At 40.4% G+C, this 13,600-nt stretch overlaps 3 protein-coding genes across 3 annotated transcripts; all 3 read right to left on the bottom strand.

Moving 5' to 3' along the window:
* Positions 1-285: 285 nt before the first annotated feature.
* LOC120282139 (PHD finger protein MALE MEIOCYTE DEATH 1-like) lies at positions 286-3,721 on the bottom strand. Its single transcript, XM_039288890.1, is given in 4 exon segments — positions 286-1,363; positions 1,366-1,740; positions 1,830-2,076; positions 2,937-3,721. Coding segments are annotated over 4 exon segments (1,995 nt in total). The 5' UTR covers positions 3,232-3,721.
* A 1,654-nt stretch (positions 3,722-5,375) lies between these two features.
* Positions 5,376-8,497, bottom strand: LOC120282138 (G-type lectin S-receptor-like serine/threonine-protein kinase At1g34300). Its single transcript, XM_039288889.1, has one exon. The coding sequence runs from the start codon at positions 8,018-8,020 to the stop codon at positions 5,675-5,677; it is 2,346 nt and encodes a 781-aa protein (XP_039144823.1). The 5' UTR covers positions 8,021-8,497; the 3' UTR covers positions 5,376-5,674.
* A 2,079-nt stretch (positions 8,498-10,576) lies between these two features.
* On the bottom strand, positions 10,577-11,804 carry LOC120282676 (putative clathrin assembly protein At4g25940). Its single transcript, XM_039289514.1, has 2 exons — positions 11,192-11,804; positions 10,577-11,104 (listed from the first exon to the last, which is right to left on the bottom strand). The coding sequence occupies exons 1-2, from the start codon at positions 11,689-11,691 to the stop codon at positions 10,786-10,788; spliced, it is 819 nt and encodes a 272-aa protein (XP_039145448.1). The 5' UTR covers positions 11,692-11,804; the 3' UTR covers positions 10,577-10,785.
* Between the last annotated feature and the right edge of the window lie 1,796 nt (positions 11,805-13,600).

Genomic DNA, 13,600 nt, shown 5'->3' with positions numbered 1-13,600 from the left:
AATAACTACAATTTAATCTTTACAGGGTCATCAAACCACTCTAATTACCGTATCATCATATCTACTTGTTTTTGACAATCGTTGTGGGCAACCTTTGTTGAACAATAACTGCAACTTGGTTCATGTTACACTGGCAAAACCAGAATTTAATCTTGAGTTACAGATAGTCCACAACAATGGAATCACAATCGCAATTTCCAGTTAGAATCTAGAATCCAACCAATCACATCATGTTTCCCGAGAGAAAAAAAAAAAAAAAATCCTTTGCAGAACAATTCAATCCAATCATGCATATCTTCTCAGCTCATCCAGCATCACATTCCGGAAAACAGCAGAACTAGGCAACGGTGCAGCAGGCCCAGCAGCACCAAGCAACGAGCTCCCACACAGCGCGCAGAGGAACAGCGGCGGCACGGGATCCCCATCTCGGATACCGACACACCTCGTGTGGTGCCACACATCGCACACGTCGCACGCCACCATGCGCTCCCCATCATCGTCCCTGGCTCCGCACGCGCAACCCACAGCCCACGCGTTGGCCCCGCCCTCGTACCTCAGCGCCAAGCCCAAGTCCGCTCCCACCCCGCGCACTGCCAGCGTCGCCCCGCTCTCTGCCCCACCGAGCATCACCGGATCCCAGTCCTCACCTTTGATTCCTTCTATCCCAGTCACCCTGAACCATCCCAGCACACAGTACGTGTCTCTCAGGGCTCTCTCCGCCTCAGCCTTCAGCTCACCAACTCCTGCGTGCGCCGCCACCACTACCACCTCCGTTGGATGTGGCTCCCGAGTCGTCGCCCATTTCTCCCCGTCCTCCGGCTCCCACGCCACGTGAAACCTCAGTAGATCATCCTCGTTATCCCTAAGTTCCCATGTCTTCACCCAATGCTTGCAGTCCAGCACCGTTCTTGTTTCCTCTGGCCTCGTCTCGATCAATGCCTTGTAGACACTGACGATATCCTGGTCCACCTGCCAAGCACCCGGCTGGGTGAGATCAACGCTGAGTTCAGCCTCGTCTGAAGACGCTCGATCTGGGTTTTCGACGATGGAGAACTCCAGCACTCGGGTGGAGGGATTGGGTGATCGACGGATGAGGGAGCCGGCGACGACGCAATTGCCGAGGGACTTGAGGACGAAGTCGATGAGGCCAGTGTCACCGATCTCGAGGCGAGCGGCGTCGCGCACCTCCTGACGGGTTAGCTTCCCACCGCTTTCCCGCAGAGCGTCTACGACTACCCCTGCCACCGTGCACAATCGCCGCACCGGCCATCGGCTGGCCAATTCAGCCGCGACCAATGCGAAGTCTCGGTACCGTTTCCTCGCCGCTTTCTTCCTCGCCTCCGCCGGCGGTGATGTCGGCGGTGGCTGCGGCTGCAGTGGCTTCGGGTTGATCGGTTTACTGGCCGCGCAACCGGGTTGCGCTTGATGTCAAAAAGGAACTGGAGGAGGTCACGGACGGTGTAAAGATCGGTTGTCTCGCGGTATGATCGGCGGAGCCTGCGGTAAGAGTGAACAATGCGGCAGAGGTTGTGGTTGGAGGGGTTGGAAGAGACGAGATAATCGAGATTAAGGTGCGCAAGAAGATGAACAGCGCGGTCGTAGAGATGGTAATCAATGCCATAGGAGCCAGTAGCAAAGCGATAGGCCCAACGGCCGAACCAGGTGACACCATGAGCGACGCCGAGGAGCAAACGCAGCTCCATCGTCTTCTTCCTCGCCACATCCTCCACCGAGACCACTCTGCAAATTAAGAGCTATACATCATTGAATGAAAGTAAGGAAATCAAGAAGAAATTAAAAGAGACAACAAACGAGATTGGGTTAATCACCGTGCGCGAAGAGAGGAACAGAGACGGTCCCAGAGGTCCATGAGAAGAGAGGCTGAGAGGAAGCGAGAACCGGAGGGAAAGCCATTGATGCAGAGGAGGTGGCCGAAGCCATTGCAGTGGATGAGACCGTGGAGGAGATGGTTGTGGTGGTGCAGGGCGGTGGGTTGGAGGCCACGCTTGTCCCAGTCCTCGTCCCATGGGATTATCATGTGGTACCTTCTCTTCGATACCAGGTGGTGACTCCAACCTGCATGCCAAGCTCCATCATCATGCTATTGCTACACATCAGTACCACTGAAATGTTATCAATATTATGAAATTTATTAACTCCAAAAACATGTGAAATGTTTTTTTAATGATTTATTCTCTGAATAAAAAGTAAGTTTGTGTTGTAAATAAAATTAGGCTTTGTTGGAATTAACTTTCAGAAAAAAAAGCTTTTTTCAATTTTAGATTACTTTTTTTAATATAAGCAAACGTTGTAAAAATAAATTAAAAAACAGTTTTTTTTCCGAAGTTGGTCTTGACTAGTTTCTAACAAAATATATATTTGTTTTTTTCGGCTTCTGCTTTTACAAAAAAATCAATACAAATAATATTTTTTGAACTCAGAAGTGTTTTATTTATAAAAAAAACACTTCTAGTTTCAATTGTATTTTTTTTTACTTATTTACAATTAAAAAAATAATAGAAAAATTTTTAAAAAAAAGGCCAGAAATCATATTGAATTGGAATTTTTGATGGGTAAATGGTAGAAACGTTTATATTGGAAAAAAAATTAGAGTTTTTATAAGAAATAAATGGTTATAAATAAATAAATAAATAAATAAATAATTTTTTCTTTAATCTCAATCCTCGATATCCAGCAAGCATTTTAATTTCTATTTTTCATGCCAATAAATTTTAAATTAATTAAACAAGAAAATTATTATAAAAATTATAAATTTCAGATAAATGAAAAAAAACTGAATCCACGTAATTACCGGCAAAAAGCAATTTCCCCCCAAAACCGCGAGATCAAAACCTCGAAATTTTAAAGAACCGAGGCAACAACGACCAAACCCTAGCCCAACAACATCGAAGAAGAGAGAAAGAGAAGACGCTTACCGGCGCTGCGGCAGTAGTCGCAGAAAGGGCGAGGCGATCGGCTGACGCATTCCTCAACGGTGTAGAGCGGTGCCACGACGCCGGTCCTCTCATCAACGAGTAGCGTGCACCACGTCGGCATCCCCTCCGTCGCCTTCTCCTCCACCTCCCCGCACTCTCGAAGAAACTCACGGATGTTGTCCCGGAACGCCCCCGCGAAGGAGCTCTTGGGGCATCCAGGCCCGAGGAACCCGTGCAGACCATAGATCTTGGCTATCCGCTTCTTCCCCGCCGTCAGATCGGAGATCGCCGCCATCGGCATCTCCGATCTCTCTTCTTTCTCGATAGCTCCCTCGCTCTCCGAATGCCAACCACGAGCTAAGCAATGGCGCCGATGATGCGATCTTCTTTGGCATGAGATGGTTAATGACCAAAAAGGCCTTGAGCTTGTGAGTAATCACAAGAATGATGGCTGCCCTGGTTTATATAGCTAAGGACTGATCGGTCATTTCAGTCTCTTCTTCGTTCTGGGAACCGGTTGAAAGATCGGACGGACGCCGTCGAGCTTCAGAGCAAACCGGGCAAATCTCAGCGGTACGTTTCATTAACAGATCACTGTGGAGACGTTTGGGCGGTTACTGGAGTGGTGTTACGTGGCAGGTTGCCATTGGTTGGGAGTTGGCGCCGGTTTGGTAGTTAATTTTGAATGCGCTAGCTAGCTTTTGGGGGACTATTCAGCCGTCGGATCTGTGGACTCTCGTGGATTGGACGGCTGTGATTTTGGCTGAGTTGATGTCCCGTTCTATTTCTTAATTCACAACACATCCAGGTACTTTTGGGCACTTTGTTGTTTTATTTATTAATATTTACTCTTTCTCTGATTTTTTATTTTGATTTATCTGCATTTGTTGGGAGTATAAGGATCATTTATATATGATTCAATCAAGCCATGATAACTCTAGCTTTGATTCTCTAGTCATTAACTGAGGACAAAAAAATTGAATACTATTGATTGGCATAAACATTGTGTATTTTCTCATTTCGATCTTATAGTCAGGTTACATGATCATAGCTAATGGTCTTTTGTGAGTTGTTCTTGAATTTGTTGTCCTACTTAATATATATCTATATATTTATATTTAAAATCTTTAAATTGGCTCCACTAATGTTTTTATTATGTACAGTTGAACTTTGAACTTTTTGATCACCTACGGCCTAATGTCAAAATCTGTCATTTTATCACCGCATTTTGCGGTGGATTAGTACTGTTAATTGATCACTATCTTTAAATTGGCTCCACTAGTGTTTTTATTATTTTACAGTTGAATTTTTTGGTCATTTATGACCTAGGCCTAATGTCAAGATCTGTCATTTTATCATCGCATATTGTGGTGGATTAGTGCTGTTAATTGATCACTATCTTGGCAAGAAAGTGATGTGTAGAAAGACTAGATTATGGGAGGTAACTTTATCAAGCTGATATCACATTGAGAAAGAATGAAATAAATTAGAATTTCCGGTGCCACTGAAAGAATGATACTGATGCCAATTTCAGGAATGATAGTTCTATTTGAGTTAAATGTCAGAGAAATGGCACTAATAGTTAGAAGATAGATAAAACCGATAAACTAGAAAACATACACCAGATGGCAATAACATGGTTGTATATCTTGGCATTCATATCATTCTTCAATCAAAGTGATACTTTAATTAAGTCAGTTTGATTATGTGAATGGTTGTCTAAACAATTGAGGCATTGTTTATTTGTATTAATCTAATCATGGTTTCAGTTGTGTGTGGACATTCGCTTTATGTGTGCGTTGAATATATTGCACGAATATCAGATTTAGCTGTATTGATTAAAGTAGTTGATTCTTTGTTCATCTTTGCTAAAGACAGATTAGAGAGTCAAACACATTGCCAATTAAGCTCTACGTCATTAAGATTAGGACTGTTAACTATCATCTGTATACTTTCCCCCTTTTTGAGTGTCATGTACCTCATGTACCTCATGTAGGATGTGAACTAGTACTTCTAAATTGGTTTGAAGTGGCTCCAATATTAGGCTATATCATATTTGACTTCCCACCTGATATGTACTAGTTATTACTTGTTGAATGCTAACCATATTCTTAAGCTTTCTCATTCGTTAAGACTCTAGCAAAGTCTTATATGGCCGGCAGAGAACAAGAGTGGTCGGAGGTTAATCCATTGTCTACGTTACTTGAAAAAAAATAAGTTTTTAAGAAAGGTGGTCCACTCCAGTCTGATCAAATCCTTGCTTTCCAATAAAACTGCAATGAATTACAGATCTTTACTAGCAATATTATTTTATTTTTTTGGAATGCTTTAATTGAACATTGATGGACCAATCTTGGTAGAATTGATAAGGGTCCTACAAAGTATTCAATTGCAGGCTTGTTTCATTTAAACTAATTTCATACATTTTATATCATACATAGCAAAAACATCTCTGTTTTAACAACTTTCCTTCTGTTCTTACATTTCATTCAATTGCTCAACTTTTTAAAGTATTCAGACCAAAATGCCTAAACAAATAATCAGAATCAATCTCTTATTCTATCTTGATTATCTATAAGAAAACTTATACACATTATTGTCTATATATACTTGAAACAGAATCAAACAATTCATGAACACATGAACTGCTTTGATTACTTCCTCACAATTTGTCCATTTGAATTCATCTCTGTTTGCTCATTCAAAGGTCTCAATTGGTCTCATTCATGGAACTCATATCAATGGGCATCTCCCAAGTAGAAAATGGTGGGTTTTTCAGGCTCCATGATCTCCACTGATCCCTCAAGCATCTTCGCCACCTTCCCCATGGACGGCCTCATCTCCGGCCGGCCTTGCAAGCACCACATGGCCGTCTTCACCATCCTATCCACCAGTGCAAAGTGCTCTCTATCATCAAACTTATCCAGTATCCTTCTATCAAGTATATCCTCCACCTTCTTCTCCAGGTACACCTTCTCAAACGCCCACTTTGGATAATACCATTCCTCACTCACCATCGTCGACTGCCGGAACTCATTGTTCCTCTCGCCGGAGACGATCTCCAGCAGCACCATACCGAAGCTAAAGACATCAGCTTTAGCTGTGACGTGTTGACCCGGCATCACCCACTCCGGCGCCATGTACCCTGGAGTTCCCCGCACGTTCGACATGCTCACCATGTCCTCCTTGTTCGCCAGCTTCGACAACCCAAAGTCGGAGACTTTGGGACAGAAATCATCTTCCAAGAGGATGTTCTCCGGTTTGATGTCACAATGTAGCACCCATTCTAAGCACTCTTCGTGAAGGTAAGCAATGGCGCGCGCCACTCCCACTGCGATCCTATACCTGATGTTCCAATCTAGAAGAGGTCTCTCAGGCGTGTCTATGGCGTTGTTCATCTTCATTCCTCTTGGCTGGAAGAGGTACTTGTCGAGAGAGCCATTGGGGATGTACTCATAGACGAGCATGCGCTGTTCTCTCTCCGCGCAAAAGCCCCACATGCGGACGAGGTTCAGGTGATGCATCCGCGCGATAATGGTGACTTCCGCCCAGAACTCGGCCTCGCCGGTGTCCACGTTTTTCAGCCGTTTCACGGCGACCACACGGTGGTCGGGGAGCTCGCCTTTGAAGACCTGGCCGAACGCGCCTCGACCGAGGAGGTTGGAGAAGTCGTTGGTGGCTGCCTTAAGCTCGGCGTAGGAGAACCGTTTGGGTCCGCCGGCGGGGAGGAACTCTAACCCGAAGGCCCGGGCCATGTCCTGGTACTTGGAGTACTTGCTTAGGAACGCCCAAAAGGACATGACGGCGACGAGGAGCTCGGCTGCGAACAAAGTGATTATGATGGCAAGGTTCCGCGCTGTGGTCTTCGACTCCTTGGCCGGTTCCGGGAGGCTGATGTTCACTGGGCACACCGTGTCTACCAAAGAGGTCATCCCGGTGAAGTTGCTCACGTCTCTCTCCGACCTCGCCACTCGGATGTACGTCACGGTCTTCGTCGCCGGCGACCAGTAACCGTAGGCAAGCTGTTCGCTGTATTGCAAGCAATATCTATCGCCGTTGTATCTGTAGCTGAATCCAGCGCAGCTGGAGTTGACCAAGCACTTGGTTCGGCAATCATCGAAGGATTGCGGCGTACTATCCACGGTCCCCGGCCCATTGTCGAACGCCACGAAGTCAAGCCGGAGGAACTTGCTGTCAGCGCCGGAGAAATTCGTTTTAAGCACGCACGCAACTTGTTCGACGTTTGTCCATCGGTATCCCGGCGGGCAAACGCACGACGGTTCGTTATAGTTCTCAGGCACGCAGATAGCATTCGGCCCACACGTTCCTTTGACTGTGCATCTCTCTTGCACGGCCTCCCAAACCATCCTCCAACCGCCGGAACGGCGAAGGCTGTAGACTCTTAAGTTCCCGTCCGAGTCCAGAGTGAGTCGCCGGAGCGCACGCGTGCTGCCGAAGTTGGAAGCGATTAAGCTACCCCCATCCCCGATAAGCTTCCCATCAGACGAGAGATTCCGGATTGCGCCAACATTGCTCGGTCCCCAATAAGTACTGTTGTTATTGAACACGAGATTCGTGGCGTTGATGAACTGGTACTTGCCATTGCTCGACGTTAGAGAGGTTCCATTAGAGTGAATAGCTTGGTTGGCGAGGATTGTATCAGTAGGGGAGTCAAAGCTCGTCCAGTTGTTGAGAACCAAGCTACCATCGTTGTTGAGGACGAGCTTGGTATCGTTGGAAATGGCAGCGTTGGAGAAGATGTTCCGGCCGGAGGAGTCATTAAGTGATGCTTCACCGGACGATGAGATCACAATGGATGATAAAGGAGACGTCTTTACAGACCAAACAGTGGTTTGGTTTGTAGAATTGTAGACAAAGACGGCGAAGGAAGGAGGAGACGTGCGGAACCCGGCCGCGAAGACTTGGTCGGAGGAGACCAGAAGGAGATCATCGGAGAAGTTCCATGGAGACTTTGTGGATGTGAAGGTGGAGAGAAGTTGCAAAGCTAAGGATGGTTTGGGTTGGATGGTGAATAATAGTAGTAGTTGTAGTAATGGAATCATTGTGGAGATGAGTGGTGCCATGACAGCTATGAAGCAATGGTTTGTTGGTCATGGTGGAGAGAAGATGAGACGTGAATGTAATCAATATATGGACAACATGCCGGCTAGAACACGCTTATTATATTTTACCGGTGTTTGAGGTGATTAGTGGTGTTTTCTGGGTTTTAATTGTGATTGGGTTTGGATTTAGTTCTTTGATTAGATTGATGTTCTTGTTATGGATCAAAATAATTTGTGAGAATGAGAGAGAGGTAAGCATTATTAGAGAGAGAGAGAGAGAGAGTATAGTTTGGGCAAGATGGATATGGTTTATAATATAATAATATAGTTGACTTTGACTTGCTAAGCCGCCTCGTTTGATGGATCATGGAGGTATGGTTTAGTGTCATTTAATAAGGGATCTTTGTTGGTTGGGTTTGAGTCTGAAGTTTTTGTTGGCTTGGTTTTTTAGAATTTCATTTTCCAGTTTGGCAGACGAGGACTGATGTGGATATTGCTTTTGTTTCATTCTCGCAGACTACAGTTGATCACGGCAAGTCCAAATCTATTGGCCATGTTAAAAACCTTGGCGCTGTTTTTTTTTTCCTTGTCTTCCTTGTTAGAGATTGGTGATTTACCAATAGTTACTTGACATATTAATATTAAATTTTTTATGTAAGATTTTCATTTCGGAGTTATTTTGAAATCGAAATCTATGTAAAGTGTGGGCAAAATATTATTGAGTTTGCGAGTATGCTTCACATCTATACCCGTTTTTGATTTAAACCTTAAATATGGGTGCTTGTCATCTAATGTAAAAAAAAAAGATTGATGGTTTATTTTTTATTTTTATTTTTGAATTATGGATTGGTTGAAATACATTCTAATTTGACTATAGGAGAGTTGTAGTGTTTTTTTTTTTAACAAAATCACTCTTGATGTTATATTGTATAAAACTTTATTTATTTATTTATTAAAAAATTTGAACAAACCATGAATAAGAATCCTTGATTTTAAGTTAATTGGAAAATGAAATACCTTACCTCATCTTTATTAGATAAGATAATGCAAAAACAGAGAGAAATATAATTATTTATTATTATTATTTTGGTTTATATGATTTTTCCACTCATTGATTAATTGATGAAAATAAAAGGATAGAATTTTTTTTCCTAATTGCATATGCAAATGATGACGGATTTGGATGATAACTTCTAATAATTTTTTTTAGTCATTCCGGAGATTATATTTCTAAGGACCGACCTAAAGATCTCTAGACTAATTTGACAATTACAAAAGGAGAATGTGTAGGTTACATGTTGTAGTTGGAATAAACATGAAGCCCAAAGAGTCCAAGACATTTATTAATAGAGAAGGAAGAAAATTAAAACAACCATTAGGATTCAAGGTAAACAATATTTTCTCATAATTATTTAAAAAAAAATATATTTGAGTAAGTTATTTTAATTTTAAATAAAATTAATCAATTTGAGTTTTAGTAAGATTGCATTTAAATGGTCTATGATTTTGCCATAAACCATGGTGTATATATATTTTATGTGACAAATTTTGGTAATTTGATGTGTCTACCGTTGTTTCTCTATAAGTTTTAAAAATTACAATAAAAATAAAATCAATAATTAAAAAATGAAGTGTTTTTATAAAAATCAGATTTTTTTTTTATATATATTTTTTGAAAATTTAATAGGCCTTTAAGTTTCAGGGGAAAAATGTATTTGTCCCAAGTCAATAACGTATGAGAACCTAATTTTAAAAAGAGATAAAATAAAAATAATATATTGCCGGATATTTAGTCAGAAGAAATTGAAGTAACTCTTAATGTTAAATTTTAAAATAATATATAAAGATAAAATAGATTAGAAAAACCTCCATAAAATGTTCTTAATCTCAACTCCACATTTGTTTTTTTTTTTACATGAGCTGAACTAATAAATAAACCTAAGGTATTTTAACGATAAAATTTTGATAAGATATTTATGACAGTAAACCATTTCTAACACCTAACTTCAACTCAATTAGTGAGTTATTTGTGTTACAGTATTTAAAACTGATTTAAGAACAAGTCACAAAAAATTATCGCCGAATTTATAACTTTTTAATTGATGAGGAACTCTTGAATACACACACTAATAAAAAATCAATATTTCAACATATATTCGTGCAGTTGAAAACTGGCTTTCCCAATCCTTCAATCTATATTTGGAGAGAGTAGAGCTAACAAATATAAGAAGATGTGTAAGGGACATTAGCAAAAATATAAATCATCATTATATTATTGAGTATACATTTATAAATCTTGAAAAACACTTATTCTTACAATCTCTACGCCATCGTGAGAAGATACATAATCAGATGTTCAATTTATAGATGTATGCATACCCCTAACTATGTTTGTCTTATTTATAAAAAAAATAAAAATAAAAAACATGATAGACCTGCCTGAAAAAAACCTTCAAACACACCTCCATTTCCTTAACCTTTTAGTTAATTATACATGCAAAACATCACAATAACTTCAAGCATAACAAAAAAAAGGAGAGACATTGATAAATAAGACCCATAATTTTATTTATTTTTTGACAAATAAATAAGACCCATAATTTTTTTTGCATTACATACCTACAACCATTGCACTGTTCCAACTGATCTCTTCCAAGCTTCCCAAAATCAGGGGAAAAAAAATTAATCAAACCAGAAGAATTACAAGCCCCCATGCAACCTCCATTCATCCTTCTCTGCCACTTCCCCATCAATACTTTTGCTTCCAAGTATTAGACAACCTCCATTTACTCCCTAAGGCCTTCCAAAGATGCCTCCAAGAGCTCCTCCCATCCTTCCTCTTCCTCCTCCTCCAACCTTATCAACGGCTTTTCATCAACCTCAACATCATAAGTTTTCACCGACTTCCCCGGTGATTTCGAAGACAATGACGACAAAGACGAAGACGAAGACAAGGATGAAGTCTCAGACTCAGTGAGCTGCCACAACCCGGCAACCAAAGATTCCAACGCACGCACCTGAATGCATGGAATCCTCTCAATCAAAGGATACTCATTAACCGCACACAGCCTCATCCCCCGGCACCACTCATAGAACTTACACAACCTGTAATTCAAACATCAAATCTATATAATTCCATATTAACAATCACTATTATTTCAAAAATTTTAACTATATATATATATATATAACCTTCTCCCTTGATCAGCTGCACGACGGTAAACACCGAGCCCAGCAACACAGCTCTGGTGGCGCATGCACAAGAGGTTATCAAGCATAACAGGGACGGCATGCCGCACCGCCGCATAACAAGCAAAACTCTCACGCGCAATCTGCTCCATCGCCAACCGTGTCACATAACTCAATGGTGTAGTTCCCATGGGCTCACACTCCATCACTAAGTCCAACAAATCTTGAACCTGAGGAACCAGCTCAAGTGCACGCTCAGCCTCTTTGATTCTCTCAATGAAGTTAGTCACATTAACTGGCTGATCAGTGAGCGTGGCGTGGTCGAGACTGAGCGCGTGGTCGAGAAGGCGCGCGTAGGCGTGAACGAAGACAGTGAGGTCGTATGACGAGCACCGGAAGTTGCAAGGGTTGAGAGAGATGAAGCCGTTGGCACGAGCGTAGAGTAAGTCGGAACGGAAAGGATGAGGAGTGGGTAGTGCTCGGAGAAGCCGGTGAAGAATCATGAGGCATTTAGTTGCGACACACGCCGAGTGGGCTCGGCCGAAGCGGCGAGTGAAAGCAAGCACGAAGCTGTGCGTTGTGGATGGTGAGTCGGTTAAGATGATGGTTATCTCGTGCATGCAAGATTCTGGTATGGTGGTGTTGTCTTGTGATGTGGATTTGGTTAGGAGATGCCGGAGATTGGTTGAGGGGTAACATGATTGGTGGAATAGTTTTGGCATTTTGATGTTTGGAGATTGAAGAGAAGGATGTGTTGATGATGAATAAACAAGGGAATGCTTAGTAGGAGAACAAATTAAGGGGGTTTATACGTTGGAGGGAACGGAGATTGATTGTCTTTTTCTTTGGTGTGAGGTGGATGGGGGAAGTGGGCTCCTTCACCTTGGGTGTGACATGAAGGACAACAATGGGAGGTTTGATTGTTTTGTTGGACTGAAGGTTGGTATGGTTTGGATTTTGGTGTTTGGTGATGATATGGATGAGTTTGTAACCAGATTTCATAGTTCTAAAGCTTTGTTTGTGAATTGTGATTGATTTCTGTGTTGTTGTTATTATTATTAGTAGTAGTTTGGCGTTAATTTTAATGGCCATTTGTGTAATTTTTTTTTTTGTTTACTAATGCTTGTGTGATTTTTCATTTTTGTTTTGGTAAATGTAAATTAGTCTTTTAAATGTAAAAATATACCTTAAGTCAGATCTTTTATTTTTTTTTGAAAATACATTCCTACTGGTGATGTTTTTTTAGTTCGTTTGGATCTGAGTTATTTTTTTATTTTTTCTGTTCTTTTTTTTTGTCTTTGTACTAGTTTTGCTATTTGAATAAAAGTGTGATTCATCTATTATTTTTTTAAAAAAATACTATAAAAACTCTAAGACCATCTCCAACCTTCTGTCAAATCCCAAATTTGGGGTGGGATTTGGGTGTAGAGTACTCCAACCCACACCCAAATCCCACCCCACTTTGGGTTTTCTAGATAGTAACCCCAAATTCGGGAATACACTATCATGAACCCTCAAATTCGGAGTCCACATTATTTTTTTATTTTTTTATTATATTTTTTTATTTTTTTATTGTTTTTTTATTATTGTAATGAAAAAAATATAAAATTATTATTTCATTAATATAATTATAAGTAGTTATTTATAATATTAATTTGTGTGTAATTAATTAATAATCAATAATAATAATTATTTAATTAATAACTAAAATTGATAATTATTAATATATAATAAATTTATAAAACAGGAATAGTTGAAATTTTATTGAAAATAACCTTAATAAAAGCTAATACATTGGAGTAAAATTTTCTGTAGTAAGACCAAATTTGGGATTTGGGATAGAAATTTGGGATTGTGGGTTGGAGATGGTCTTATAAGAGGCTTGATACTGGATACCAATGACCATATATTAACTAATACTCGATTCTTTCTACAATCTAAATCAAACAACCTTGCATAATGTAGTAGTACAAAATCTGTTAACATAATGGACTTGTTTATAAGTTAACTGAGTATATTAACTGATTTGGTGACCGGCCCCAATTCCAACAAAAAATCCAATCAAATGATAAAAATTATAAGGTAACTGATTATATTCATCCCTTGATGAAAGCATTTGTCAAATACTTACAATTACAATGCCTCATGCCACACCAAGCCAAAATAATAACAAAGCCTTACGGTTATAAACAATTATATATATATTTATTTATTTTTTTGTGAGAATTATTAACATTTTAGTAGCATGCCATCCACACAATTCACAGTTTATTTTTTCTTCCCCTGAAGTATTATTCCTCTCTTAAAATTTTTTATATTTAAAAAATCTAAAATAATTTTTGATAATTTCTCTCTAAAGTAACAGTTCAACTCACTCTCACAATAATAATTAAGTGTTATGGTTTGTTTATA

Source organism: Dioscorea cayenensis, chromosome 18, assembly GCF_009730915.1.
Source record: "Dioscorea cayenensis subsp. rotundata cultivar TDr96_F1 chromosome 18, TDr96_F1_v2_PseudoChromosome.rev07_lg8_w22 25.fasta, whole genome shotgun sequence".
Classification (NCBI taxonomy): domain Eukaryota; kingdom Viridiplantae; phylum Streptophyta; class Magnoliopsida; order Dioscoreales; family Dioscoreaceae; genus Dioscorea; species Dioscorea cayenensis.
This window is presented reverse-complemented; position numbering and strand designations above follow the sequence as displayed.

Excerpts from the sequence above, each read along its gene's own strand:
- LOC120282676 (XM_039289514.1), bottom strand. The coding sequence starts at position 11,691 with ATGATTCTTCACCGGCTTCTCCGAGCACTACCCACTCCTCATCCTTTC. Across the intron at positions 11,105-11,191 it reads GCAGCTGATCAAGGGAGAAG|GTTGTGTAAGTTCTATGAGT; the intron begins GTTATATATATA and ends TTTGAATTACAG.
- LOC120282138 (XM_039288889.1), bottom strand. The coding sequence starts at position 8,020 with ATGGCACCACTCATCTCCACAATGATTCCATTACTACAACTACTACTA.